Raw genomic sequence first — 24,361 nt, 5'->3', positions numbered from 1 at the left:
ATTGTGCAAACACATCTTCTTTGGATGTTTTGCAATGACACACATACTCAAGTAGTCGTGAAACATTCCTTTTTGCGAATCCAGCTTTCATTTACACACAGTGTTTGTGGACACTAGCAGAAACTGAGTTTGAGTCATGAGCTTTGCTGAAACAAGCATGAGGCATCTGTTTGGCTTCACATAGCTATTTGTTTTCTGTGCTCATTGCTATGCTGCACTGTAGGAAATCTGCTGGGCAAGAGTAAAGTCCTTCCAGCAAAAACGTGTTAAAGCTGCACTGGAAGAACTGAGATGAAGTCTGTCAGCATGAGCTGTGCCAGATGGCTGCAAGTTCAGACTAGGCCCTTGGGCTGATGACATACGTGAGCTTAGCATGCCTCTGTCCCCACAGAAAGAAGATTCCTTTGACTCAACTCATAGGGCGTAGTCCTCAGTTGAGGTTCAGATCCCATTCAGCATCTAAAACTTGCCATTTCTTAATACAGCTTCCGTCATTGAGTCTGTATCTGAGATGCAGTGGCATGGGGGGAGTTTTCCTGGCAGGCAGAGTATGCCTGTTTCCAAGGCCTGGTTCTCTGTGAATGTCACAGCTGTTCTTGATAGGCGCTTCAGGGAAAATTCCTGTGGTCTCCCATGGTGTCCAGAGGCCAACTGCTTTGTAGATCCCTGTCATCAGGGTAAATCTGTGGGCTATGCTGATCTCTTGGTGCTGGAATGGGGTCTTCGTACAAGGGGTCACTGCAGTCAAATGGGTGAAAGTTTTTCTCCTAGTCATGGTTGGTGGCTGGAGATCAGTTCAAACACAGACATCAGGTGATGTTTCTCAAGCATGGAGTTAAATTCTTCCGTCAACTCAAGTGGCTTTCATACACTTGTGTAAACTTGGAGCTGACGGTGGTTGGGGCTAAGGATAGCTGTCCCTAGGTATTTTTCTTGAAGCCTTAGAGATCAGCCTGCTTTTAACAAATCATAACATTGCATTTTGTTTTGATGTTTATTTTTAGGAACAATGTTTTTTAAGTTTATGGCTGAATACCAGAAGCTTTTGTAATTTGTTTCTACTTGTTGCCTTTGGAAAAAAGAAAAATAGAAAGGAAAGGAATTTCGCTAAAAGGCCTGGATGAAACACAGTTTCATGGAAAAGGAATATTTTAAACTGTTGTGAACATTTTTGTATTGAATTCTCATAAGAGACATAAAAATTATTATTTTTTCCCTGAATTCCAATTCTGACTCAAAAACAGGGAAAGGAGAAAGTGCAAGGAAGTAGGAGAAAGGAATTGCTTGGGGGCGTCGTGGGGAAGAAATAGGTCAGGGGGGTGGTTTGCAGAGAAGAGAGTTAAAGATTTTAGAAGGAAGATGCTTTGTACAGTCACATTGCTCTGAAGTCAGAAAATGCCAGGAGTCCTCCAGACATGTTACTGTGGAAAATGGGCTGTGAAGCCATTGGTGGGTTCAGACTCTGTGCCTGTGTGTGAAGCACAAGGAGAAGCTGTTCAGCCTTCCTTCTGACCAGAAGGAGGTGTTTTCCTTCCCTGTGCAGTCTGCTGTGCCTTCCAGGTGCCACGGTGCCTCCGTGGTCAGTACACAATGCAAATGCCAATGCATGGACATTCAGTATGTCCTCCTGGGGGAAAATAAACTGAAAATTATGACAAGTTGCAAGACTGCTTGTTTGTTTAGATGGTGGATTTATTTGTTAAACACAGTCATACTTCCCCTTTGCCCCAACAGACATGTGCTCTCCTATTGCATGTGCTCAAAGGTTAAACATTCTGGGTAGTTGGTGGTGACTACTAGTCCAGCATGGAAGCAAACTCTGTCATATTGGCTGCATCAGCGTCATTAAGAGCTGCTCTGTTCTTACTATCCAGAGCAATTAATGCCTCATCTTAAACAAAAGCTGGCACGCTATTCCACTGAGCGTTAAGAGTTTGCACCTGGCTGTACACTGCAGAGATTCCTGCCAAGAGAAATACTGGTTTCCAAATTTGTTATCCTGCTGTTTGGAGATTTTAATTTTTTGTTTGTTTTTGTTTTGTCTTTTGGAAATTCTCACACATTAAATTAAAAAGGAGACATTGATAAAGGAAATCAGAAGGGATGCTTTGAGAGGTTTCATTTGCCAGCAGTCTCTGAACTTGTGACCCTTTAAAATAAAATACTTGGGCTTTCCTGTGGGACAGATCCCTCAGGGTGGAAGCAAGCATCTTTCAGGCTTGCTTGCCTTTAGGAAGGAGCCTTTGACAGCACAGGAGAAGTTGCAGTGCAGCATTCCCAGCCAGGACTTCCAGTAAGGAAAGTTGTTCAGCTGGCTTGAGACTGTGATAAATCATGGTTCCCCTTGAGCATGCTGGGACTACAGAGAGCTGGAAATAAATGCTAGGGAAATTCGGCTTTTGTTGTGGGCTATCTTTCAGGATGATATATGGCTTTGTAACAGAAAGAGAATCCTTTGCTGGGGTTGGGAGAAAACTACTGCCTTCTATTGGGAAGGAAAATGTACCAATTCTGTTTGTGTGAATCCTTGCTGCAGCTTTGCCTTGAAAGCCGTGTTTTGACGTGAACTACCTGATCATGAAAAACAATCTATGCAGTACTAATGTAGAAGAGCCCCTGAAAGCCCAAGGTGGTGGAAATTAGGCTGGGGATGAAATGGTACTATTGGTTTGTATTAGGGTAGGGAATGATATCTAGTTGGCCAGTATAACAGGGATCTAGTTGGCCAGTATAAATGTGGCTGGGGAAGGAACCTGGATGACATGGGATGCTGTTTGCCTGTCTGCCTCTTGACTCTACATTGTCCTGAGCAAGCCATTTCTCTGTATGGATAAAATGTCTTCAAATTGCAGTCACAGGAACGTTATGTCCCTGTTTCTTTCACTGGGCATTGCCAGTCAGCCTGCCTCATGGCCACACTGGCCACCTCTTGGTTAGCTGGTGGTGAGCTGACAGTATTTTAGGTTCTTCTCTGTTCTGTGGGAGGACTTGGGTTGCCAAGGCACTGGGGAGAGCCTGAGCTGTGTGTTTGTGTAGGCTCCATCCTCGTTATAACTGATGTCAGTTAGCATGTAGGTTTGCCTGCACTGACTATGGCCTCTTCTGGAGCTTTTGCTGTATTTCTGTACTCTGTGTTTTGGTAGCGCTGTCACAGAGAACCAGCCAAAAAGCTATAGCCAGTCTCCTGCAGGGCTAGGAGTCGTGTTGTCCATTTCTCTGCTGTGGCCAGATAACCACAGGCAGGCAGAGCCTTGACCCACAGAAGGGAAAACACCTGAGGCCCTCTCTGCTCATGCCAGGGCTCTGCTGCTCGTAGCAGCAATTTGGTGGGGCAGTCTGTGGCTGCTGGAATGTGTCTGGTAGCAGGCAAAGACTTCTTGCCCTCTCTGAGTTAACTCTTTAAAATTCAATTGCCAGAGATCCAATTGCAGATTTCTGATATACAGACAAACGTCCATATTTCATTTGGTCCTGGCAGTAAAAGTGAAATGACAAGTAAAGCCCATTGGTTTCTCAGACCTAATGTACTTTGCTGCTGCTAGCATAGCAATGGGACGATTTTTTCCCCAGGAATGTAAAAGTTGTGTTGTTTGACAAGAAAAGAAAAGGTGATTCCATCCCATTCAGTCACTGTTGAGATAACTCAGCATTGCTGCTTGCCTGACGTCCTGAGTTCTCTTGAACTGTACCAGAGATTAATTTGCTCTTTTTTTTCTTTTTCATCAGCTTACACAGGCTATGAGTTTTAACTGTTCATAACATGATTGTTATCTCTGAAGGATCTGTTCCGTTTAGTGAACTGCTTCATCATCTCTGTTTCCTTTGTTGAAATTCCACAAACGGTAACTGTACACTGTGCAGAGTCATCTGTATTCCAGCATTATTAGTTTTTCTACTCAAAAGGTTTCCAGTCTATTCCTTTGAGCTGTGAGTGTTGAGGTATCAGTTTGTTTATTTTCATGGCTTCTGGCTGAAACCCAAGGATTTTTACAAAATTAAAAACTCTGCAAACTTAAATCAGGTTACCTAACCTCAAGGGGACAAAAAACCGGTGTTTCTCCAGCCAAGTGGAAATGGTGGGCTGGCTCTCCGCTTGGCTTTAGGCCAGCACAGTGTGTCTGAGTGCTAACCACGTGTAGTAGGTCCTACAGGCTGATGCTGTAGCCTTTAGATTTGCACTGATGAGCTTGAGTGCTGTGTGGTTTTCTTCCTGTCTTAACTGTTAGCCTGAGGATGGTGAGGATGCAATATCTCAGTCAGAATCTGAGCTGCAATTTAGTTCACTCCTTCACACTAACTAGGGAAATATCAGTAATTGCCCCCCACGTAGGCTTTAATGTGCAGTGACCAGTACCACCTTACGGCCTGGTAGAGCCAGGCCTGTAACAAGACTAACAGGGGGCATCTCTGCTAATCAGCTCCTCTCTGTGCATCTGCACAGAGGATTTTTACAAAATTAAAAACTCTGCAAACTTAAATCAGGTTAACTAACCTCAAGGGGACAAATAACCGGTGTTTCTCCAGCCAAGTGGAAATGGTGGGCTGGCTCTCCGCTTGGCTTTAGACCAGCACAGTGTGTCTGAGTGCTAACCACGTGTAGTAGGTCCTACAGGCTGATGCTGTAGCCTTTAGATTTGCACTGATGAGCACTGTGCATCTGCACAGTGGCTCATTTCAAATACTGTCACTTGGCCTCCACTATGTCTACTCTCTCTGTACTTTTAAATCTGCTACTATATATTATTACCTTTTTCTGGTCCATGGAGTAATTGCATTTGAGGTGTGGTACGGGCCTCATAGGAATTATACTTTCCTTCCAAAATAAAACTAAACTAATTGCAGTTTGTTTCTCTCCAGCTGCCTTTTGGGGAGATATCGCTTTAGATGAAGATGATTTGAAGCTGTTTCAAATAGACAGAACTGTTGACTTAACAAAGCACTCAGATGGCAACGCAAGACACACTTCAGGTAAGGGCAGCCCAGAGGTGGCAATGCCTTCTTTCCCCTGGTTTTGTTGTTAGGTAGAAAGGAGATCCCTGTCACTTACGATGCTTGTTCTCACAGGCAGGGAAGTGCATGTAGAGGGAGCTTAGTTGTGTGACTGAGGGTGGGATCCAACTCTGAACGTTGTTAAATAAAAACAGAATCATGATTTGCATTATAGGGCAGTGATGCAGCCTTTCTATCTGGCCTGAGGGAGAAGAGTTTTAAATTTACAGCACTGGTCTCTTCCTGTGAGGATCTACCTCTACAAATTTGGAAGGAAATGTGTTTGAAGTAGGAACACTCAGTTTGGCACTCGATTTGACTCTTACTGTCCTCCCCTCCCCTCCTTTTTAATGTATGATCTTAATGGAATAATGTATTTTTTCAGCTTTTTACCCAAGTAAAACCTATTGAAGTCTAGCATACAGGCTACCCTTGAAGTGATGATGCAATTGACATCGGTTAACAATCATTGTGATTTTTTATAAAGCCAGTAGATGGGGTAACATATGCTTATGTTGCCCTCTGCCCCTACACAGCTCTTATGTATGCTCAGTTTTGTGCCAGACCAGAGTTGTTTCTTGAGTCAGAAGCTCTGCTTTGAATCCATCTCTAACAGTCTCTGAAACACTGCAAATGGTTTGAAGGGTGTGAAGGACTTCCCTCAGTATCGTTACTTCTGCTCCACTTTATGATGGCAAGAGAGAAATGGTTGGAAATCTGAGCTGTGAGAGACACCAGTGGGACTGGAGACAGGGCAGGTCAGGATAACCTTTTCCTTTCTCTGCTGTTACACTCTTAGGTTAGCAGTAGTGTGAAAAGTTGAGTTGAGACTCAAGTCAGTGTTTTGTTCACCTGACCCATGTGCATCTCAGCTCATATTTTATCATTCATAAGGACTGGTAGCTGGTTCTGTATCTTTGTGACTACCTACCTTTGGTTTCAGAGTGTCAAAGCCCTGTATAGGTTCTGTTCTGGGGGTCAGTGCTCTAGCTTCCTGTTGGAACAAGTGTGAAAGATGACACATCCATCTCCCAACACAGATGTATGGTTTTGATGTCAACATATCTAATTTAAACGCGTGCTGATGCTGAAATTCTGGGCAAAGGAGGTCTGCACGTTTTTTTATATTACTGATTGTTCCCTGTAAGTGCCATTATCCTGCATAGTCGTGTCACTTAGCCTATTCATGTCATGTTTTGAGCTGCGGTGTATTCTCAGGTGATAAGCGATTAGAAGCTGGTTGCCTTCAGAGCAGAAGGTAAGTCAGAAAATGAGGATTAAGTAGGTGGGACAGGATTCATCTCTTCCATGTCCCTTTGTCAGCTCCTGAAGTTAGATGAAACTGCTGGGGAAGCAAATCCAAATGGTGTTTGAATGTATCAGTTTGCTGCGGTGTTTTTTTTTAGTTGTCAAATCACGCACATTTTCTGTGCTCAGCACTTATGCTGGACAAACTAGCAAATTAACTGAATTTTATAACCCACTGGTCTCTTACAACCATGTCTCCTGTTGTGTAGTTAGGCTAGTGTATTCCTGGCACCCTTTGTTGACTGAGGCAAAGTTGGTGCATCATGCGATGCACTGCGTAGGGGAATTGTGCTGTCGTGCTCATTTGGCCCTGTCCTCATCTCCAGCAGGTTTCATTCATCCCCCTGGCTTTCAACCCTTGGAAGTGCAAGCTGACAAATGGCCAGCCCCTGTGACTGTCACAGTGAGTTTAGCTTTCTGCAGAGTACACATAGAGGGTTTTCTGTATTCACCTGCCCTGCAAGGGGGCTCTCTACAGGGGCAGGAAGGGTTGATTCTTCTCCTGTGGGACTTACTTGACACTTGTGAATTGTAAGAGGGTGGTCTACATCAGCATGGTGGGGATTGGGACCCATTCTTCCCTGGGAGAAAGTCTTGCTCTCTGCTCTTTTATTTCCAGTGGGAAGAATGCAACCTCTGTACAGAAACAGTCTAAGACCTTTTATGAGTGGGACCCCTTGAATTATAACATTTCAGAATTTCCTAAAGCTGCTAATCGGATTAGTTGTATAGTGGAGGAAGTACTTAATACGTATATACAGACACACAGGCTCTTCGTATCTGGGAGCTGCAGTTCTGAACAAGCTATTAGGCCAGGCATTCTTCTTTCCCTGTGTTGTTTCCTTGTCCCCAGAAAATGTTTAGCTGAGAGGAGTGGGAGGAGGGGTGAAAAAAGTGCTACTTGACACTCTTGGGCTGTTTGTAGGCATACACTCTATGAGCTTGTTGCAGGCTCCAGAGGAAGAATGCAATTTGCATGCCCCTATGGGTGATGAGGAACAGTGTTCTCCAGTAAACCTAGATCTACCTGCAGATGATCTATTTTTGTAAAGGCTGTGTATTGTCTGATGAGGGCTGAGACTTCCAGGTGTGGAAAGGTTTCCCATTCCAACTCCCCTTTGCCTTCTTCTAGTCTCCTGTATAGACATCTGGATGTCTCTGTCCAGTGTGCCTGGATTCTTTTGTGTGAGTGGTCACGCAGGGAATTGGCATTACAGAGGAAATTGCACCTCTTGTTTTACATATTTAAAGTACATGTCAAGACTGACATGAAAGTTCTTATTCACATGGGCAGTCTCCTCTCACAGAATCACAGAATCATCCAGCTTGGAAGAGACCTCCAAGATCATCAAGTCCAACCTCTGACCTAACACTAACAAGTCCTCCACTAAACCATATTTGTTCCAAAGGAGCTTCCTTTTCAAGCATTTGTTAGGGAGAGCACAGGTTGGGCAGCTGAATACTGCAGAAGGCAGTATCAATAGCATCTTGCATGCAAAGCATCATTCTCAGATACTTCTGTAGCAGTGGGGTTTTCTTCAGACTCTGTAGAGGGAAAGGCAGACACGATGACAGTCTATAGCTAAGTGTAGCCCATTTAATCCAAGCAGGTTTTGTGGAGTATGTGTGCTGATCTCTGTCCCCTCAGTTAAAACTCTGAGCTGTGAGTTAATAGAGAGTTTTTGCAAACAGTGCAGATGAACTCTGAGTGAATGCCACGAGGCATGCCCTTACAAGAGAGCTTGTAACTACCAACTAGTTCATTTCTCATCTAGACCCTTTCAGGATTTTCCTGAAGATTTATTCCAAAGTGTTTTCTGCCGACCCAATTCTAAACATCCAGTGTTGTTTCTTTCCTACCTCCATTAGCTGCTCTCCTTTGAACCTAGGTCCTAAGGTCATAGAATTGCATGTGTTCTTTTTGTTTGTTGCTTTTTATACTAGTAGAGATTCTGTAGGCCAAATTGTGTCCTCCGTACCCTCCTGTTATTACAACATGTAATGCCATATAAAAATATGCTAAACAGAAAATTTCTCCCTTCTCCCTAAAATGGTTTGCAGCTAAAGGGGTGAAAAACAATAAGGGATGTTGGTAAAGTGTTACTTTGCATTTAGAATGTTTGATAGCTGCCTCCCTGCCTCTGTGGAATGAAGTCTGCATGTCATGTTCGCTATGAAAATCAGTTGTTCTCATGGGATAGTGTTGAAGTGGATACCCTTAGGATTTGGCCCAGCAGAGATACAGTAATGGTTCAAAACATAATGAAACAAGGTGTCTGGAGATCTGCCAGTGGGTGCTATTCTCAGTATGTCCTTCACCAACTCATAATTTTGATGAAAAATTGTCCAACAGCTTATGGTTTTGAAAAGTCTTACAGATTTTTTTTAAGTTTATTGAAAATACTTGCTTTACTGTATCAATAGTTCAGAAGAAATTTGAGTCTAAGCTTTGAGGATTCCTGTGCTGCTGAAAACTCACTGATGGCTTTGAAATGTGGGGAAACAAGAAAGTCCACTGGCAGGCTGTGAAACTGCACAGTCGCTCAGATCGAGTCCTCCGGTGCAAAGTGATCCTCTTTGCTGTATTGCTTTATTTGCTGAAGCATTAGTCACAGAGGAAGAAGGCCTTTTCTTCTCTTGCCCTGCCTTGGGAATGATGTGCCTATTTAATCTTAACGGCCTAATTTAAGTCTTTTCAGGCAGTTTAGGGATTAAGAGGAATTTACTGGTATATTATCTCTTATCCTGATTTCTGTATCACTTGAGGCAGCTTCAAGTCCTGAAAGGCACCCCTGTGGGTGAGAAGGGCAAGTCTGTCTTCTGTTTGTTCTACTTTGGCAAATCAAAAGACATGGGAGTCTGGCTGCCCTCAGTGCTACCACGCTGTGTTAGACTTGCTGCTGAGGCAGTGACTACATCCTACTGCAGCCAAGAATGCTTTTCAAGAACACTCAAACTAGGTTTTCTTGGCCTCTGATACTGAGAGATTTTTAGGCTCATGGCTTGAAGGCCTTGATGAAGCTTTCACACTTGCACAGATCAGTTTCAGGAAGGATTTATAGAGCATCTTTGTGGGATAGAATAGGTAATACTTCAGATAACAGTGTGGTCAGAACCGGGGGTATGTATGATCTCAGGGATTTTACTGAAATAACAGCGGGAACTGCCTTTGAACCATGTAAGGTATTTAATAACTTGTGTTGTGACAGAGGCTGCCACGAATGGCTGGAGGTTCTGGTATCAAATTCATGAGCCTAGTGCAAGCAAGTTATTCTCTGGTGAATTAAGCGAAGAGGAGTTCTGAATTAAACCTTCTATTAATAATAGCAGGGAGCTGGTTTGTTGGCACATTTTTTTGCACAGCTCTGCTGTTCTCGAGCGTGTTGTGAAACAGCAAAGTAGCTACTTTTACCAGCTCTGCACAAGGCGCACATCTACAGCAGACTGCTTTTCTTTTTTGTGTTTCGGGATGCCTGTGGTGATCTTGTTTCACCCTGTTTCACAGGACTTTTCCTGTTTCAGGACTTGCTTATGGCAAGTACTGTGCATAAACTGCTTTGGGGTATGGAGGCAAACCCTGAAGAGATCTGGAAGGGAAGAGAAGAATGTGCAGTGCTGTGTGAGTGCATACTTGGAAGGTCTGCATGCTGCAGGGGGGATGACTGCAGTGCTTTTCTAGTTGCATAGCAGCTTTCCATTCAAAGTGTGGTGGGCTGGCAGCCACTGAAACATATTTCTCTTCTCTCTGGTTACATTGCTGAGACAAGGCATTAATTCCCACATAAGTCTGGATTGTTTGCAGGACCTTTTACTACAGTGCAGCTCTCCTTCTAAGAGCTATATTGTTTAGCTTCAGAATGGAGAATAAGACTTCTTCACCAGTGGCATGCTTGAGGTGTTCAAAGCAGTCACAAGCAGGACTTCTGCTGCTTCACGTTGGGAGAGTTTGCTTAGTTTAGGAGCTGAATGACTTGTGGGATGTGACTGACTGATATCCCAGGGAAGATCTGATTTACAGATTGGAAGGAGAGATGGTTAAATTCAGCTGATTTCGCATATACATGCTAAGCTCAGAGCTGTTTTTCCTTCATAGCTCTTGTTTGATGCTCTGCTATAGTGGTGCTCGGTTCAGGGTAGATGGGGTAGACTTCAGCATTGCTGTATTAAGGGCTGCCTGGGGCCCAAGCTTGAATTCATTTCGGTTTGGAGCGGATCTATGGGTTGTGCTATCGTAATCTGAGCTGTGTTTACAATAACTGGCCAGGAGCAACACAAATAGCTATGTATGTGGTATAACTCATATCTGAGAGCGCTTCCACTGGGAAATCATTGGTGAAGGCTGCTTCCTCTTATATGGGTAGAGGAACATCTTTATTCTGGGAGAGCTGTCTGAGGGCTCAGTTCATCTGTGTGCATACCTCCTTTCAGTTTTCCACAACATGTGTTGTGCACACTAGGGATTTCTCTTTGCAGTCCGTGCAGTCTCTAAAAGGGAAGAGGAGTCTTGGCCCATTCTGTGGAAAAGTAGGTGGCAAATGCCTGACACTTGGCCTGATGATAAAGTTTATTTAGCTGTGTCAAATGATTTTTCCATGACTAGCCCCAGTGTTCACCTTTTTGAGTCCGTTCAGTCAGGGGTTTTACCAGAGAAGGCAACCATGAAATGAATTTCCCATAGTTCTGTAGTTTACAAAGGCACGGCAAGAGTTCTACTTCGGAAGAATTGGATAAATCCTCTAGGGCTGAGAGTGCTCGTTTCTGTGCAGTAAGCCAGTCACCTTCTCTTTGCAGAAAAGCAGATACTGTTTTTTTTTCTGCCAGTTCAGAATCTTGCAATCCTGTTGCAACCTTCTCAAACCTACCAGATTTTCTCCAGCATAAAGGTAATAGCCTAGAAGGCTCATGACCCTTGGCTATAGCGGATGAACCTTCTAATTCCCCGTGTGTAAGGCCACATCTGCCTGTTCTCTGCTGCCAGCTGCACATCCTGGCACTGCTGTGGGATTTGTCTGTCAGGAAGGCAGTGTCTGTGGGGTGATCCCACAAGCTTCGGGTCTAGAGCGCTGGTGATATGTGCTTGGCCATCCAGTGAGCTGCGGCTCAGTTCACAGGCACAGATTCTGCTCTGGAAGGCCTTGCAGCTGATACTTCCAAAAGCACACCACAGGCCAGCTTTGTGCTTTTGGCTGTGCTGTTTTATCCTTTCCACACTGCTTGCTTCCAGTAAGGAAGAATTCCATTGGTAGTTTAATGTGGGAGCACAAGAGAGGTGCAGAGCAGCAGCTCATTTCTTTGCTTTGCCTTTGTATGTTTGAGTGATTCTTCTGACTCCCTTGCTCCATAAACTCCTGTGTGTTGCATATTCAGTTCTGCTTTAGAGATTCTGTCAGTCCTCTGTAGCCCCTTGCGCTGAGTACAGTATTCTCCTTCCTCTTGGGGCAGTTTCACTTTGCCCCCTGCCCAGACAGGGTTCTGTGCATTTGGTCTTCCATTACAGGTTAATACATGTTCTTCTTTCTTGTATTTACCAAAGGGAATTAATTCTTCTCCTTATTTGTCTCCTCAGAAGCTCTCCTTATGGGATACCTGTGGAGAGCTTTCACATGCTGATAAGTGCTGTCTTACTGTTCCCTTATCCCTGCTTCACGAGTGTTGGTTTTTTTTTGTTGTTGTTTTTTTTTTTTTTTTCCTACTTTCATACCATTTTTAGGCTGTGGTTTGTACAGTCCCTATGTGTCTTTGAAGTATGATGGGGTGAGAGAGTGGTACTTGAGTGCTAAATAACATTTGAGTCAACATCAGATGTTAATGGAAGACTGCCACTGACCTCTTAGGCAGTGAGATGCTGCTTGTGATGTGTGTATGTAGTAACAACAGATACTCCACCTGTTGCACAAAAAGGTATGCAGGATCTGATTTTCTTTGGATTAGGGACTCTCCAGGATGGCACTTTACTTCAGAACCACTTAGGACAGGCCTTGCGGTGTTCCTTCATGCAGTGGGCTGTGGTATTCCAAACTCAGCTTATGACAAACAGAGAAATGCTTCACTCACCACAAGAGAAATAAAAGTCTATCTCCTCTTCCCTCTTTGCTTGTGATAAATGTGATAGACGTCCTGCAGGGCAGGCTAAAGAAGGTCCCAAGCAGTAAGTGATTATACCGTTTGGCCCTTGCCAGTGCACAACCTGAACAACACAGCCCTGCTACTTGCTCTGTGTCCCCCTTGGAGTAAGATGTTGTTTTTCTTTTCCCTCTTGTCTAGGTTCCTGATGGCAACTGGTCACATACATGACAAAGTTTGTTTTGGAAATGAAATGTACCCTGAAATCAAGTTTTCTGAATGGTGGCCTCCCACTTGTCAAAATAATTAGTTTCATTTTTGTTTTGCAGTCAACATTCAGCTTTTCATCATTTTTTTCTTTTTTTTTTTTTTAAATGATTTTGAGCTCTGAAATTTTGCTCAAATTAAAATGCTGTTAACAAATGGCATCGTAAAAAAAAATCCCCAGCTATTTCTTTTCCCAGATATATTACTTATCCATTCTTAGTGGTAACTTTGGTAGTGTTTATCCTATGAATCTAATTCATATGCTTCTTTCAGAAATAAACCCGGAATATGACAACTCAGTATCACTCTTGTCAAATGCTGCACATCAGAAATTAATCAGGTTACGTTTTGTTAGTGAGCAGTTAACTTACTTTAAACACCCAAAGACAACTGCAAAAATTGCTGTAGTCTAAGCTGCTTCCAAGCAGCCCATTTCTACAGCTTCTTCCTGTTCAGTGTGGTGCCATCATCCGATTTGGGCATAGCTGCAGATCAGAGCAGTAGTTGCAGCACACTGTCAGTGCTCAGACAGTGCAGAATCCCTGTTGCTACCTGCTTGGCTTTGCCTGTCTTTGGCTCCCAGCCCCACAGCTTTGTCCATCCCCCAGGTTCTCTTTTGGGCAGGTCTCAGGTACCTGGAAGTTGGTACAAGATGACATTATTAATCTTTTAAGGAGCTGGGGTAGTCACCATGTAGAGCATTTATAACATCTGATTGCTGTTTGCAACTGTCTTGCTCTTGATCGCTCTTAATTAAATTTTCTTTAGGTCTTGTCTACAGCTGGTGCAACACACTGGGAGACTGTTCCTTTTACTGGTGCCAGAAGAGTCTGAATAGTCTTTTGTATTTAAGTGGAGGTTATTAAATAGATTTATATTAATTAACTGTGATGCAGGGAACACATGGGCAAATGTACTTGAGGAGATTGGTTTATCCATATGGAAATTACGTTGGAAGTTAAATCCATTACCCTAATTGTAAAATTCGACAGTGCTTAGCCAATAACTGTGGAATTGCCTAACTCATGCATTTGTTTCAGAGCTGGGCAAGTGCCTAATTTCCTTGAATACTTGCTCAAATGAAAAATTGAATTTGCCTCAACTGTGTATGCTTCTTTGTCATTTCTATGAGTGTCCTAGCAAATGAATTTGGAGATAGAAATGGTCAGTGAAAGACTAAAATCTAAGAAGCTATGAGAGGAACCATTGCAGGATGGTAACTCTGGGAGGCTAGCTTGGATGCTTTGAACTTCTGGCTCTTTCCTTTAAAGCAGGGATGTTGCTGTGCCTGCAAAATAAAAGTTGCTTACCCCATTCAGTGAAATAGCTGGCAGGTCCAAGAAACAATCAGCAGCCAAAATGACTTGATGAATAATAGCAAATAACAAATAAATTAGAAAAAGTTGTAAACTGCTCATGGTCGATTGTGAACAGAAAGGAGTTAGGTTTGTGGAATAAATGTGTTTGCCTCAAGCTGGTTGTTCAGGCCTAATTTGGAAAGAAGGCTGGCGTTTGTAGCTACAGTGGACAAAAAAAAAAACTTCACTGCAGCTCCCCTTTTCAAATGGCAAGGACAAAGTATTTATTCAGCTGTCAAGTGGGGAAAGAAAGCAAATTAGTTTTAGGCTGAAATGCTGTGCTGTGTTTGCCGCTGCAGTTTTGAGGCCAGATGGTGACTTGAACAGCCCTGGGGAATGGGTAACAAGTTTCTCTGGGGCAAAGATCACAGGCAAAAGGAAATATTCAGATTATCCTGCTGTTTCACTTCCTAGAGCTGTTCTACAGAGAAGATAGTGTGAAATTTAGAAAGCTGTGTCTGTTGGGGGGATTCACTGCTGTTCTTGAAGCTGATGGAGTTGCTGAATCCTAGAGTCAGATTGTGGCAGAGATGCAGAGGTCTGAGAGTTGCTTTTCTACCAATTTGATTCTTCCACTGAAGTGCAGCTGTCCCTGGGCCGGGTTGGGTAACTTCTCTGCCAGCAGCTCTCAGTGTGGCAGTTTGCTGTGGTGAAGAAAGCTCACTTTGCCACTTACACCCCAATTCCCCCGCTGTTTTTTTAATGACTGCAAACGATTCAGGCATCTGTTTCACCAAGGAGCTGAGAGATGGCACCTGGAGTGGAGTGGCATCGTGCATAGGTCCATTGTGGAAATGTAGGTCTTGAGCTCCTGAGGCAGTGCTGCTTTTGGACTGCAACCTGCTGAGGTACCAGCTCCTGGTGTTGCTGCTGCAGCAACAGAAATCCGTGCCCCATGGTTAGCCCTGTGCTCAGAGAAGCTCTTGCTCAGGTTTAGGTCTTCTCTGGGCTCCTTTATCTGCATGCCACCTGGAGTGGTGGCACGCAGTTAAACGCTGCTGCCAATCCCCTTGGGAGCCTGGAGGGAAAGGCTCTGAATAGCGATAAGTGAAGCTTGAACTGGCTCCCTCCAGCATGCTGAGAAGTGGTGTGGTGTTGCTGGCTCCAGTGTTGCTCCTGCTCCACTTGCTGCCTGTAATGGTCTTGCTCCCCTTGGCCTGCAGAGCCTCCCTGGGTGCCCACTGGGGAGGCTGATGCCCTGGCTGAGCAGGTCCTGCTGCTGCTGCTGCTCACAGCTGGGGTGGGGGCAGGGGTCTGCTGGGTATGGGGCTGGAGTTGACCTGAGGCTACCCAATGGCAGCCACATCTGTGCTCTCAAAGCCTTTTGAGTCCCAAGTGAGGCCCCACTTGCCCTATGGCCTCAGTGCTGGCTCATTCCTCAGTTTCCCAGCCACTGGGAAATTCCCAGTCAGTTGGGGTGTCCTTTAAATGAATTGTGCTTGAGCTGGTAGGTAACCAAGCAATTGGGGTGTCACTACTGCTGTATCTACTTAGGGTCCTCATCCATCTGTTAGATATGGCACAGACCTCTAGAGGGGGCAGAAGGCATCAAAAACTCTCCAAGAAGCTACAGGACTGGGAGTGTTTGAATATCCAGGCAGAAAGCAGTCTGGAAGAAAGTACTCTGTGCTTGCACCACATGTGCTCCGTGAAAGGAGTTTTAATTGCTTTTAAACATAATTCAGCTTCCAGTGTAATGTTTTCATTTAGAGTTAATTTTTATCCAGTACAAACAAGGTAAGGAGAAAACAAAAGGATTAGAAAGGCTCAGTGGGAGGAGAGCTGGCTGGCTGTGCCTGGGAGCCCACAGCTGGAAGGGAGCAGAGGGATGCTGCAAGAGAGCACAGAAAGGCTGAAGCAATTAGATTGTGCAGGTCAGAGGGAAAAGGATGTTAACAGGAGGGGGCCAGGCGGGTTTGTACTGCCCACCAGAACAGCATTGGATGAACACCAGCCAGCTCTTACCATTTCCTTAACACCTGGAGGTTCACTTCTGTTTTCTTTTACTTTTAAAGGAGAGACAGGTAGAGGAGGATTATTGTGAATCAAGAAGGTTGTCATGGAGAGGCAGACACCTGTTAGAAATAGGTCTTGATTATTTGGATTCACAGGAAATCTAATGCAACAGATTATAGTTGATGCTACATATTGCTGCTTTGATGTGCTGGAGGGGAGAAGTTGCACACTGGGTTTGCAAACCTGGTTGTGCAGCAGAGACATGCACATGGTGGAAGTAGTTGTGTACTCACTTTGGCCTTTCATTTTCACTTGACTGAGTACAAGTGAGAGCCTTGCAGGACTCTCACTGGAATAAACAGTCTGTAGCTTGCTTGCTTTCTTTTCTCTCCCATCTGTCTGTCCCTTTTTTACCCCAAGAGAAAGAGGTGGTTGCTAATAGCCTGCAGGAAAAGGCCCTCTTCCATTCTTCTCAGTCCTTCCCAGTCTCCGGAAAGTATTGCTCCTTTCAGCATTGACTCTTGGTTGAAGGGCTGGTGAAGAGGTCAGTTCAGGTTCTTCCACTCCTTGCAACACCTTCTTTGAAAAGAAGATGCATCACAGTGTAAAAGTGATGCAGCCACTTCCAGAAAACCCGTGAGTGCCCAGGGAAACCACAGGGTGCTGCTGATGCTTCTGCTCTGCCTGCAGAGGATGGCCAGCAGAAGGACACGTTAAGTGCTTTACAGCTCAAGTTTTTGGCAGTGCTGCATTTGCTTAGCTGTGATCACCTTTCCCTTCTTGTGAACTTTTCTGGGAGGCTGGTGTCTTGTTCCTTCACGAGCATTTGCAGAGCTGATGTGGACATGACACATCTGCTTGTCAAACCTCTGAACCCTGGGACTCTCCTGAGTTACTGCAGCTAGTCAGCTTACTCTGAATAAGAAAAACAGATTCCTGAAGGGAATTTGGAGTTCGGAAATCTTTTCCTCTTTAATTTATTTCTCCTTAAGTAAATTGAGGGGAGCGTCAGCTATTCCACTGACAGGAAATTGTAAAGGATCTATCTCAAATCATTTGCTCAGATCTCCAGGGCCCTGGGGTTTATGAAAAGGTTTTGCTATAGACTCTCTACCAGCTCTGGGAAACATCTGTTCTGCATTCTGAATGCATTTTCCAATACATCTCCCAACAGAGCTTGTTTTAATAAAATCATCACTTTCTCTGTGGTTAGAAAATCCAGTGCAATAAAGGGTTTTGTGTGCCCTAAAAAGTTGTTGACCACTGATTAATGAGAAAATTAAAAAGCAGCATGTAACATCATTTGTCTTACCCTATCCTTTCAGAAGTTTCCCTGATGGTCATAATATGACAGAGTTTACCAGATCTAAAACTCTGAAAAGAGATGAGTGCTTAATGTTACCTGTAATTCTCATTTTATATTGATACTTCATTGTAGCCTCTGTTTGAAATCCAAACTCTAAGCTATGGCATGTGACTAACATATGTATTGAATGAAACTATTAAAGTGAAGAATTTTAAGGTATGAGGAGGGGAGATTAAATTGTCTTTTTTTGAATTTATGACACATTTTTCCTTGGTTGTGTCCAAGCTCTGAAATGGCTTTTTCACCACCATAAGATGTAATAGAAGAAGTCTTGCTGAGGTTCAGTTCACGTGAGACCAGATAATTATCTGTACAGTCAAGTTGTTCTCTGCTGAATTAGAAAAGCAGGAGAAACTGGCAAAGTCCCCAGGGCTCACTGGAGACTCCTTTGTCCTCAATGGAGGTGACAAACATAGTGGTTGAAGCTATTGCCCAAGTTCAGCTAAGTAGCCCTTCCCCTGTATGAAAAGCAGCCAACGAAAGAAGAGAATATCCAGTGAACATGGTTGAGAGGGTCTTTGTGGGCCTGGAGAGAAAAAATTATCCTGGCTTGGAACTGCGTTGGAGGTGAGAGGGTTTGATTTGGACATTATCTGTTCTTTCATCTTGGAAAAAAGGGAGATGTTGCAGCTTCATCTCATCCAGCTTCCCATGTAGGAACATTTTGTGTTCTCAGTCTGCAAATTTTCAGACACCCACAATTCCTCTTGACTATCATTGGGTTTTAAACTAAAATTCTAGATAGGCATAGTCTGAAAATTAAGCTTCTAGTATTTCAGGATGGATTGATGTTTCTCTTTTGCTTTCAAGTGACTCAACTGTCTCTAAACTAGTGTTTTCAGATAAAAACTTGAAGACGTTGTTACAGTGTTTTAGAAGTCAGCAGTCTCTCAAGCAGTTTTGCAGTGTTATGGGGTGTTATACAGTGTGTACACTCAATAGGACAGTGGTGTGTATTTTCGGGCCCACAGCTTGTGTCCTAATTAGCAGACTGCTTTGCTGCTTTGCCTGGCTTTCCTCTCCTTTGTTAAACAAGAAGAACTTCATGGTTTTTGATCAAGTGGAAGGAAGCATAGAATTTTTATTTTGTAAGGGATCTCATCGCCCTATCTTCTGTAGTTCAGTCTACTTGCATTTTAAAACAAACAAAAAAGCAGAATGCATGCAACAATAAATATTCTCAAGCCTAACTTGCATCTGGTAGAAGACAAATTTACAGTTCAAACAAATTACTAAGGTATCCTCCTTGTCCTAACCTCTCCTGTGGGCATTATGGATACTGTATGGAGTCTGCTTCCTGCTCTTTCTTTGGATTACATGTCTTTTTGCCTGTGCTAGTGGCAGAAGGAAACTGCAAATAGTACAGTTTTATCCAACTCTTGGCATACTTTGTGCTCTCTCTCTCTTAATCTGCTGCCTTTTATTTTGGTCCCAGCTGAGCAACTTGGACTCCTTTAAACAAAATTGGGTTTTCATTTTCCTCTTCTGGAAGAGGGGGAGAAGCTGCTTTCTTCCTAACAATGCCACAGCCTGCTGCTTTCTGCTTCACTGGACCCTTACGTATCACCTCAAGCTGCCTCTGTAGTTTCTGCAAACAATTTAGGCACCTGTTCTTCAGCCATGATTGTGAGCGTGGTGAATTAACTCAGACTTACAGTGCATTTAAGCTACTGGAAGCAAGCTCCCTTGGCAGTGCTGGTCTGTGGGGAATAGAAAAATGAATTGTCATACAAGTGCACTCTAGGCTGAAGGTGAAATATTCCAGCCTGGGAGGAGAATCTTTTGTGTCTTTGTCAGGCTTTGCACAGGAGCTAAGTTATCTAGCAAGGGAGTCCAGCAATGCTCAGCTGGAGTTGTTAATTCCTACAAATCATTAGGAAGGAGAGAATCATAAAAGTGTGGGAGCTAAAAGAACTTTGGGGATTTAGTACAGCTCCCTACACAGAGGCATGATCAAACAAAATCTATATCATCCCTGGTTGTGGGAGAAGCAGACAAATCTTAAAAAGTCAGGATGAGAAGCATGATAGCTGGTCTGGCACAGCAACAAGTATGAAGTACTGAGCATGAAAGTGATTTTGGAGGGCTTGATAACTGCTGGATATACATTAAAAAACAAAAAAAGTCAGCCCTGTTTTGCTTATGTTACTAAAGGTTACTGTAAGTAGTAGATCAGGCCTGCCTTTTTATTACTATACAGGCTGTTGCATCAAACTGAAAATCTGCATTCTCCCTTTCAATGTTCGTAGTGATAATAGGCTTAAATGCATACATGGGCAGTTCATGCTCTGGAGCAGTGATGGCTGGAATCCACTCTGCTCTCTGATGTGACAGAATAGTCTGACAGAAAGGTACAACAACTTAAGGGACTTGTTGAGGGAGCAACAGGACCCACACATTGCCTGCAGTCTATGTGCAGTTGCTTTCAGATACAGGGTACATTTCTTGACTTTATTGATAACATGCCAGTGACTTATCTTTGTCTTGCCAGGCTCATGCACTATCCTTCTCTTGTGAAGAATTAGGAAAGAGGATTAAATGTCTGTCAAGTCACTTTAATCTTTGGGATGGATGTGTTTAGGTATTATAAGGATAGGAAATGTTTAAAAGCCCGATCAGAATCAGAACAGTGTCTTCCAAAATTCTCAAATATGATTCCAAAATACCCCTGGGGGAGAGAAGGGTGTGGGTGCTCCCTGTCTGTCCTAGTGAGATTAGTAACGTTTGAAAGTATCTGGTGTATCTGCGCACCCATATCTGGCTTTTGTATAGCGCTTTCCCCTTTCATGGGCTACAATGAGACAAAATATGCAAAGATGTTTTAGATTTCATTAGTCACACTCGTTTATTCAAACATCTCCTTTGCATAAGAAACCAAGGCTTGCACTGATCTCTGGGAAAGAATGTGCTCACAGCTTGGAAAAGCAGTCTGCGCAAATGACACTGCTGCACGGCAGAGGTCAGCAGCCCGGGTGCAGGAGAAGGGGCCCGGCTGCAGGGTTTGGTGCCATCATTTGCAATTCAATCCCATGCAGTTCCCTTTTAGGGGAACAATTCACTCAATGCAGAGTTGTTCTTTTTTCCTAATTCACCATATAATTCACCTCCCAATTTCAATTAAGAAGCAATCTGTTTGTGACTGCAAGCTGCGTTTGTTTAGAAATACGAAATTATCCTTTGCTTCAGCAAAAACCCACATACGTTAATAATTCTGGTGGTGAATGGCTGGTTGGGGTTTCCTTTAAATGCAATGGGATGTTGTGTGAAGAATAGCATACTTTGGGAGGGTGAAAAGTCCTGGGGATGTAAAATCTAACTAAGAAGAGGAACTTTTGTTGAGCTTGGGCTTAAGGAAGTGACAAGGACTGGGTATGAAAGAAAACAAAGGGAAATCTTAGGATGGGACATTGGGGCTGGAAAAGAGTGATAGAGTTCAGAGCAATCCATCTTGCTGAATCAGGCTTGTTCCTGTTCACACATCTAGTGGCTTTTGTCCAGTCAAGCTCTGTTAAATTATGGCACTTCCTCTGGGAGACAATTCCCTGATTTAGTGCGTCTCTTGGACCAGGAAGCTTTAACCTATAGTCAGCTGAGAGTTTGGCTATTTTATTTTCTTCTGGTTCATTTTATTGTTCTCTTCCAATCATGCCTTTCCTGGTATGCTAATTAGTTCTTATAATATAATATTGGGGGGGGTAGAATCTGATACCGTCCTCTCAGCCTTCTTCCCAGGTGTCAGAGATGTACCTTTCCCTGTGTCCTTGCCTACTTGGAGGGGCTGGAGGAGGTTTTGCAAGAAGCCAGCTCCAGAGCAAAAGGAGTGTCTTCCAGCTGGCAAAGCTAGACTGTTTCATGGGCTGGAACATTTCCAGCTCTCTTGAAAGTGGGACATCTCTCTTGAAGCATCTACACTGCATGCAGCAATGCTGTATGAGTAACAGTATCTCCCTTGCTGCATCTGATGGTTGATCATGGTCTTCCTGCTTCACCTTGCCACCAAGACTATAGAAGTTTGCTCTTGCTGATACTTCTGCAGAGATCAGCCCAGTCAGCATCCCTTCTCCTCACAAGGGACCCATGATACCAGGATGGGGAAGGAGGGAGGGTGACAACAGTGACGGTGTTAGAGGCACTGCTTAAGGCAGTGGATGTAGTCCCAAAGCACATTTTATTTGTGTTATAGATCTTGTTGTCTCATGTGTTGTGTTCTTTGACCCTCGGTATGATTTTTGAGTTTTTCTTCCTACTACAGTAATGTGGAGAGCTTTCCTGCCAAAGAGGTGCTGGGTTGATTTTCCATGTTGTTTCTGTGACTTCAGTGGCTTGCTGCCCAGGCTTCTGTGCTGTGTATAGCTGCTGTTTGGCTTCTGTGGTGTTCCCAAGTTGGACTTGTTGCAGAATGGAAAGACTTCCCTAGAAGAGACTTTTTGCCTTTCAGTATATGGGGAAACTGAGGCACGGGGTGATTATGAGTTGAAAGGTACCATTGTAGTCTAGGAAGAAATCCAGGAAAAGAGCCCAGCATTATCAGGCCTTTAGTTCCTGCTCCCTGTACAGGTGAAGCAGCCATTTTCTGTGGCCGGCAGACATACAAATGGCCTCACTGACAGCCGTCGTCCTTCCTATGTCAGAGTTCTGACAGCGTACTCACCAGATGTCTCTGCTCTTTTTCTTTTTCAGGAGGCCTTGGAGAACAGTCTGTTGCGCCAAGCGAGAATGCCACTTCAACTGATAGTAACAAAGCAGTTAAAAAGGGTAATGTGGTACCCCACCCAGACCTTTGGGTATCTTTTGTTTACTATTTTATCCTCTGTAAAACAAAGCTTTGTCCTGTGTATAGGTGTGTGACTCGATGCCTGGGAGACCTGCCCTTCCAAGGCATCTGCATTGTTGCATTTGTTGGTGTTGGTGGACTCTCTGCAAGGGTGGGTTTGCCTTTCATGGTGTGGTGGGTTGACCCAAGCATCCACACTCGAGCTCACTCAATTCCCTCTCCCCCAGTTGTATGGGGGAGAGAACAGGAAGAGCGAAAGCAAGAAAACTCATTGGTTAAGATTAAGACAGTTTAAGAAGCAAAGGAAAGGGGGGGGGGAAAAAGCACAAAACAATAACAAACGAACAAGTGATGTAAAAGCACTCCTCACCCCCTCCCACAAGCAGAGTAATGCCCAGCCAGTTTCTGAGCAATGGCTACCTTGGAATACAAAACCCTGCAGTTTTATTGCTGAGCATGGTGTCAGATGGTATGGAATATTCTTTAGACTAATTTGAGTCAGCTGTCCCAGCTGCATCCTCTCCCAGCTTCTTCCCTACACCTTGCCTGCTCACTTGGGTGGAGAGGGCTCAGCGGAGTGAGAAAAAGAAATCCTTGACACAGTGCAAGCACTGTTCAGCAATAGCCAGGACATTGTTGTGTTATCAGCACCGGTGTAGCCACAAATCCATAGCAGCACCATATGGGCTGCTATTAAGAAAGTTAACTCCATCCCAGCCATACCCAGTGCATATAGGTGGCCACAAGTGTTACTGGGCAGCAAAACAATTTGACTCCAAAGCAGAGTGTGTAATGCTAGCTGGCTGCTTCTTGCTTTTGGGATGTTTCAGCTAAACTCATTTAAGCTTGTGTTCCCGTGAAGCTGGGAGATCACTCAGGCAAAGTTTAGCAGCTGATTTTTTCCCCACTCTTGTAGGGAAGGTATTGCTTACAGGATCATTCCAAACCTGCAATATTACAGGTATTCCCATAGGGTTGCTGTGCTCTGTACAAGATGTTTGTGACCACTGTGTGCAGGAGGGACTGGTGTTTCCCCCTTGTAGACGGAAGCACTGAAGCAGAGAGACCACACAGCAGGTCAGTCTGTGGAGGGCATGTCCCGTTCATGAGTGCTATGTTCATAGCCCAGTACTATATTCCCATGTCAGGGCTGCTCATGTCTCCTAAACTGCTGGCAGGCCTAAGGTAGTGAAGCAGTGGGCAAGAGCACTTGAGGAAGATGCTTCTGCTTGCAGAGCTGTGTTGGTTGCTTCTACCTCACTGTTTCGCCTTAGAGGTTGGCTGGTGCTGCTGTCAGAATGAACCTGAGCTGCCTCTGCTAGCCAAGAGTCTGAGAGAGCCCTGAGTGAGTTTCACAGGGCAGCTGTGCCCTTCTAATGCCCCAGCAGTATCTTTGTGGGATAGATGTATGCAAACAAGGGGAGGGCAGTTCTTATTTCATTGTGGGAACCCTGCAACAGTGGAGCGTCTGCCTTTAGGGTCCAGCAGCTGGTTTGAGGATGGGACAACTTCTGAAGTGGCTGGTGCAGCCAGCATGCTGCGGAGGTGCTCCAGAGTTAAATGGAACAAAAGGCAAATTTCCAGCTTTGTCCTACAGCTGACAGCAAGGCCTCTGTCAGGAAGGGCAGGGCCTGATGAAGCAGGAGGAAGAGTTTGAAGTTCATTCCTTCCATTCCTCCGCACTGCCTTAATTTCCTTCCAATTGTTTTGATCCCTTCAGCCTTGACAATAGTGGTTTGCTTTACCCATGTTTCCATGTTTCCGCTGGAGGGATGAATAGGAGAAGACACTCTCAGCAGCTGCTCTAATCCCAGGAGGAAGGGCTCAGCAGGGCTGGTGTTTTTTCACAACCCAGCAGCCCGTGGCCCTGACTGGAGAAGCAAAGCCGTAGCCAGTCTTGATGATTTCCATATGAATCACAAGACCACAGCTGAAGCTTAGATCTCTCCTCTTGGAGCTTCAAAAAGGCCTGCCAGCACCAAGGAGCCACTGTCAGCAGAGTTGCCTCTTGAGAGCAAGAAATGAGATACCCGTTCAGTTTTTCTTGTCACATTATTGCTCCTTTTCATTAAAACGAAGAGGTTCAGCAAGGAGATTTGTACTAAGTATAGAATGCATCAACTTTTCCACCTTGAACATCCCTCCTCCAGCAGTGATTGTCTGTCTGATCTGTATATGTTTCCTATATTGAGAGAGTGCTGCTGCTTGACAGAGTGGGTAGCTAGAGACAGCAGGGTTGTCCCTTTACACATTTCTGGGAGAATAGGTTTGTTATAATGC

General features: G+C 44.3%; 1 protein-coding gene across 1 annotated transcript in view; it reads left to right on the top strand.

Annotated features, from left to right (window-relative positions):
- TLL2 (tolloid like 2) overlaps nt 1-24,361 on the top strand; it is a 93,112-nt gene that overhangs the window by 24,250 nt on the left and 44,501 nt on the right. The window contains 2 exon segments of the mRNA XM_040563977.1: nt 4,858-4,968; nt 21,988-22,062. Of these exon segments, the coding sequence (XP_040419911.1) occupies nt 4,858-4,968; nt 21,988-22,062 (186 nt within the window).

This window comes from Cygnus olor, chromosome 7 (genome assembly GCF_009769625.2).
Source record: "Cygnus olor isolate bCygOlo1 chromosome 7, bCygOlo1.pri.v2, whole genome shotgun sequence".
NCBI lineage: Eukaryota > Metazoa > Chordata > Aves > Anseriformes > Anatidae > Cygnus > Cygnus olor.
The sequence above is the reverse complement of the archived record's forward strand: the minus strand, read 5'-3'. Positions and strand labels throughout refer to the sequence as shown.